Source organism: Pteropus vampyrus, unplaced genomic scaffold (genome assembly GCF_000151845.1).
Source record: "Pteropus vampyrus isolate Shadow unplaced genomic scaffold, Pvam_2.0 Scaffold157, whole genome shotgun sequence".
Lineage (NCBI taxonomy): Eukaryota > Metazoa > Chordata > Mammalia > Chiroptera > Pteropodidae > Pteropus > Pteropus vampyrus.
Window position 1 is genome coordinate 1,732,671 of NW_011888938.1, and position 5,831 is coordinate 1,738,501.

The following is a 5,831-nucleotide window of genomic DNA, read 5'->3' on the forward strand; positions in this document are numbered from 1 at the left end:
TGCTTCTGAGCTCTGCTGCCCTGTGTAGGGCTCAGGGGTTGGGGGAGGGCCGCTCATGGGGCGGGAAGTCTGACCGGCACCTCACTTCGCTCACAGGGCCCTCCAGCCTGGTGCCCAGGACCCCAGACTGCAGCCTCTCCAAGGCCCCCAGGCTGCCCCCCCCCTGGTCTGCCTGCCCTCAGCACCCACCCTCCTCGCTGGTGGGCGAAGACGCCCAGAGCTGCCTGGGCCAGGCCGGGCTCCTGACCGAGGGGACAGACAGGGCCGTGACTCCGGACACCAGGTGGGTCCCCGGGGGGCACGTGCACCTCCCAGCCCTGCTTCCTCCCCGCGTGTGGGTGGCCCAGCCCCAGATGAGCCGCCGGCCTGTGGCTTTCTGCCGTGTTTCTGAAAATGGCTTTGTCTCTGTCCGGGCTGGTGGGGAGCGAGTGTGTGCTCAGAGCACGCAGGGGCCTGGGCGGGGGCTGGCGGGGGCTGGAGAGGGGCCGGGGGGCCTTCCGCGCTCCAGGGGCTGGGGCCTCTGCGTCTGAGCCTGAAGCCGCCTTTCAGGGCTGTGGTGACCGTGGACACGGTCCAGCGGGGAGCGCTCAGGGCAGCGTCCTCTTGTCCCACGCAGGTCTGTGTCGGCATGCGACGTGGAAGATGGAACGCCCTTCCTGCTGACTGCCAGTCCCGACTGGTGGCTGGGTGAGCGGGGGACGCTGGCCGGGCCACCTTCTCCCCTGAGCGGGGCAGGCTTTGCGGCCCCAGCCTTCCTGACACAGGACGGTGGGGAGATGTGATCAGGCCGGGCTTGCTGCCTGACACCAAGGTCCCCGTGCCTGTCTCTGAGCTGGAGTTGTCACTGGTGAGAGTGACGAAAGGTGGTGTGAGTGTGAGTACAAGAGTGGGCGTGAGTGTGAGTGTGTAGGAGTGTGTGAGCATGAGTGTGTGTGAGTGTATGAATGAGAGTGTGTGAATGAGTGAGCATGAGTGCGTATGTGAGCATGAGTGAGTATATGTGTATGAGTGTGTGATGAGTGTGAGCATGAATGTGAGTATATGAGTGTGTGAGCATGTGAGTAAGCGTGAGTGTGATGAGTGTGTATGAGTATGTGTGTGAATATGAGTGAGTATATGAGAATGAGCATGAGTGTGAGCATGAGTGTGAGTGAGCGTGAGTGTGTGAGCGTGTGAGCATGGGTGTGTGTGAGTGTATGTAAGTGTGTGAGTGTGTATGAGTGTGAATGCTGCCCCGGGACCCTGACTGCCCCTCTGATGTGTCTCATCTGCTTCCAGGGTCCCTGGAGGGCAGAGGTGGCAGTGCCCCTTCTCGAGCCCCGGCCAGAAGCAGCCCACTAGCCAGGGCGGAGCCGGGCTTCCTGGCGGACCCTGAGCCCGGCTCCCAGGGGCTCCCAGGTGGCCCGTTGGAGCCGTGGGGCGCGGACGTGGGCTGCCCCAGCCCGGCCCTTCGGGAAGACGTGGACAGCATCTTCCCCGACTTCTTTGCCTGCTAGGAGGCTGGGCTCCGGCCAGGCACAGAGCGGGGTGCTGGCGTGGGTCTTGGGGTGGCATGTGCACGCTTCCTCAGGCATTTTATTTTGGGGTGCGGGTTGCACCCACACCCTGATTTCAGCAATGCCGCCTGGGCCGTGAAGCACGGAGCCTGAGTTTTAAAGAGCAGCCAGTTCCGGCAGGAAGCGAGTTTCTCTGTGTGATCAATGCGACGGCTGGGCAGAGGGCGTCACTTCTGTCACTGCAGGCGCCTGCCGGGGGTGGGGGGTCCTGTGATGCCTGGGCCTTGCGGAACCCGGAGAGACCCAGCCCTGGAGTCTGGTCAGGGGCTCTGAGCCGGCGGGAGGTAGCCAAGTGCACAGCTGGGGGATGATCCCCACCGGTTGGCGCCGCATCGGGCTGAGGGCAGCACCGGCCCCTGGGCGGCGAGTTTGTGTCCCGTGAGCCATTTGGTGGGGTTGGGCACAGGCCTCCGCCAAAGCCCCTGGCGTCTCTGACCAAGTTGGCCTGGAGGAGCCAGCTCTGAGATTGAGGGTCCGCCTGTGCCCCTGAATGCCGACCTCACCCCAGGACCCTGTGAGGGAGGTTGGGTAGCTGGGGCTCCAGCTCGCTCAGAGCCCTGACTGAGGCTCCTGCTGCATCCCCCAGGCTCTCGTGGAAGGTAGTGGGCAAGACCCCACTCAGGTGGCAGGTGTGGCTCACCTGTGCCGCCTGGAGCCCGTGTGCGGTGATGCTGAGGCCCAGCTGGGCGTGTGGGGAGACCCGCCTCCCCGGCCTGGGACCATAGCATCCGGTCACTGCAGGCCCCGCACCCTGCCCTCGGCCGGCTGCAGGGGCGGGCCCCCCTCCTTGACCGTGACAGCTGGCGGGGGTTGTGATGGTGCCTTTTCTGAAGCCAAAGCCCCCAGGCGAGCGGAGGAGAAAGGGCTGTGGGCTGGGCCTGGCGGGGGGCTCGTCTGTGCCGCTGCTGGAGCTGAAGGGAGCTGTGGGGGTTCAGAGGGCAGCTTGCTCCCCCTCCTCCTCGGGCCTCGGAGCCAAATTACAGCTCTTGTTGCTGTAATTGCCTGTTCCGGGCGCGTGCAGAAGCTGTCACCGGTGATTGCCGGCTTATTTCTGGGAGTCTGGTTGGGATGCAGGCTGCAGCAAGCCCCTGCTCAGCTTCAAGGTGACTGTCTCCTTCCCCTGTTTGCCTGGAGGTAGGACGCAGAGGGGACATGGCCTGGCAGGACCCCAGCCACTACCAGGCCACACCCTCTCCAGGTCCAGCTACCCCTCAGCTGGGACATTCTGGTGGGACGGTGTGTTTGGCTGGGCCGTGGTGACAGCCTTCTGAGCTGGGAGCTGACCAGCTGCCGGGTCTGCCACTCTCAGCTGACCCCCCAAGCCTTGTCCTCCTTCATCTGCCCACCACTCCGCTCACCTCTGTCCACCGTCCTCCCGCCCTCCCCACTGCCACCTGCTCCTTGGACCTCGTGGCCACCGTGAGTCACCACGTGCTGGTGTTTTGGTGGTGGCCCTCAGTGCTGCTCAGCACCCTTGTCCAGCCCGGGGGTCACGTAGGCCCGGCCCTGGAGCTCCGCACAGCCTCCCGCCCACGTGGGCGGGGCCGGAGCGCTGCATGGGAGGCGGGGCCGTCTCGGCCCCACCCCCCCGCGCCCCCACTCTCAGGGCCACCATCATTTCCGGGAGACTCAAGTGGCCTTCAGAAAAGGTCCCCTAAACTTGGCTCAGCCTGGAACAAAGGGACAAAGCTTAGAGACTCAGCTGGCCAGCCAAGCCAGCTGGTCCCAGGCGCAGAGAATCCACCGTCCTCACCACCGTGTGGCGCTCCTGGGGCCCCGCCCACAGCCCCAAGATGGCACCAGGGCGGCCACGGGGTGGCCCCACCCCCTCCCTGCACTGTGTCCCTCCTTTACGCCCTGAACGTGCCCCAGTGAACCCCGAGGAGCTTTCCCAGGCCATGTGGCTCAGTCTCGGCAGGAGGCCCCCTCCATCCCCCCATCCCCCCCGAGTGGCCCTGGCCCCGGGCTCAGTGTCAGCAGGCAGCTCCCACCGCCAGCCTTGCGATCCGGAGTGAAGCCCACACCCCACAGAGAACACGCTGCGGGGCAGCCATTCATCAGACACCAGGAAAGGCCTGGGGCGCTGCTCCCCGGGGGGCGGCCGAAGGGCCCCTTGGGTCCGCCATGATTTCCAGGCCTTTTGGCGAGGGTGGCCGAGACCCTGGGAGACGTGAGCGGGAGGCAGCACAGCGGTGGGCTCCGGGCTGGAGGGGCGGATCTGCGGGAGGGGCGGGGCCTCCTGGGGCCAGGGGCTGGGGTCGCCTGTCACGCCCACATCCCTCCTCCTGCAGACCCGCTGCCTCGCCTCCCCCGCCACCCCCAGCTGCCCCATCCACTGGTCCCGTCCTGGGGGACTGGATGGGCACCCCCACCTTTGGTTCTGCTCACACACCGGCGTTTTGGACGTCTCCCGGCCGTCAGTTCCCACCGCCTGGCTGTGCCCGCGGCCGGCACGGTGGGTGCTCCGTGCGTGCGTGCGTGGAGCTGCACCTGCTGCTCGCCCCGCGGGGGCCCCCTGCCTGCCCTTGGGACCCACCTGGCTCTGGTCCCCCAGGGTCCGAGACCCCGCCTGGGCCCGGAGCCGTCTGTGTGGGGAGGAGCAGCCGCACTGAGCAGTCCCAGCGAGACCCCGCGGCTGGGGGAGGGGCGGGCAGTTACCGCCCGGGGCCAGGTCCACAGTGTTGTCCCGGCCAATCCCGTGGTGTCCTCAGCAGTCTTGAGCATCAGCAGGCCCTCCCGGCCCGCGGCGGAGGACCAGCCAGTGGACAGAGCGCTGGGCGCTGTCCCTCTCGCTGGTCACCAGGGACAATGGGCGGTGGGTTTCCAGGGGCTTGGAGATTAGCTCAGGTTTTCGGGATGCAGACACCGTCGTGGGGACAGCCGAGGCTGTGACCTGGTGGGAGGGGTGTGCCCGGATGTCCCCACGGCGAGTCAGAGAGGAGGTGAGGGCCCCTCCCAAAGCGCTGCCCAAGTTGGGGGGGGGCCAGCCTGTCGTCTGGGTCCCAGTCGCGCTGTCCCAGGCTTCGACGCATTCGTCTCCCCCACTTTGGGATAAAGGGCTGGGGCCCAAGGAACGTGTGTGGTGTCTGGGTCTTTGTTTGAAGACAAGACAAGGGACTCAGCCGTTTGGGGGAGCACTGTGGTGGGGGTGGACCACCCGGGAAGCTGCACCAGAGGGGTGTCCTGTGACCGCGGCCCTGAGCGCTGACCCCGAGAAGCAGAAGCAAAGAGCTCAGGGCCCAGGGCCGGGGGCGGCTGTGTGCAGAGCTGTGCCCTGGGAATGCTTCGCCTCCACGGCTGCACCACGGAGACCACGGGGCATGAGGGGTCGTCCCCACTGAGCCAGAACTGCACAGGGACGGCAGTTCCCTAAGTCTGATGACAGTGTCCTTCTAGGACAAGGTGGGAGGGGTTTGAGACACAGAGGAGACAGGCAGAGTGCGCAGGAGTTGGCCACAGCCGGGCGTCTGGGGCAGGAGCAGCTGGAACAGGCAGGAAGGACCCTGCCCCGGAGCCTCCCACCCTGCCGACCCCTTCTGACTCAGCGAAGTGCGGCCAACACCCTGTAAGCTTTGTGGGCCGAGGGCGAGGCCACCGGCCCGTGCCGGTCTCGAGTACGAACGTCCTGAAAGCCACCTGTCCCGACCCTGCCACTTCCCAGAGGACGGGCGCTTCGCCCTCCAAACCCAGGCCCCCGGAATCTGATGCAGAAAAGCAGGCATCACATGTGACACACACAGGTCCACGCTTGCTGGGTGACCTCGTGGTGGGCGGGCAGCAGCCCGGGTGGGCCTGGGGTAGTTGTTGGGGTTGCGAGGCTCCCTCCACATCCTCAGTGTGATGCTTTTTGACGAGAAGGACGAGAGCTCTGTCTGCGCTGCTGGCCGACGATGCCAGTCGGCCTCTGTCTAATGTTTATACCTCTCCAGGCGGCCGAGGTCCTCTGTCTGCTGTGGCCCGGGTCCGCCCTGGGGACCGGCGGGGGGGGGGCGGGGGCGATTGCCATCGGTGTGTGAGTGCAGGTGGGGGTCTCTGGGAGGGGCCCTTTTCCTGAGGAAGTATGCCACCACCGTGTCCCTCCCGCGTCTCCGGAGTGCAAGCAGAATGTGACGGACACCTGTGCCCCTCTCTCTCCAGGAAGATCGTGTGACCGGGGGTGGGGGTGGGGCAGCGTGCATGACCAGGCCGCACGCGGCTTGACTGCTGGCTCCTGACAGCCAGCCAGACCCCGGGCAGGGGCAGGACCAGCTGCCCTTTCCAGACGCCTCCTCCAGC

At 66.4% G+C, this 5,831-nt stretch overlaps 1 protein-coding gene across 1 annotated transcript in view; it reads left to right on the forward strand.

Moving 5' to 3' along the window:
* The window catches only part of SOHLH1 (spermatogenesis and oogenesis specific basic helix-loop-helix 1), a 17,128-nt gene extending 15,491 nt beyond the window's left edge, over positions 1-1,637 (forward strand). The window contains exons 6-8 of the mRNA XM_011369995.2: positions 183-283; positions 617-687; positions 1,279-1,637. Of these exons, the coding sequence (XP_011368297.1) occupies positions 183-283; positions 617-687; positions 1,279-1,496 (390 nt within the window). The 3' untranslated portion in view covers positions 1,497-1,637. The remainder of the gene's footprint in view (positions 1-182; positions 284-616; positions 688-1,278) is intronic.
* Positions 1,638-5,831: the final 4,194 nt, after the last annotated feature.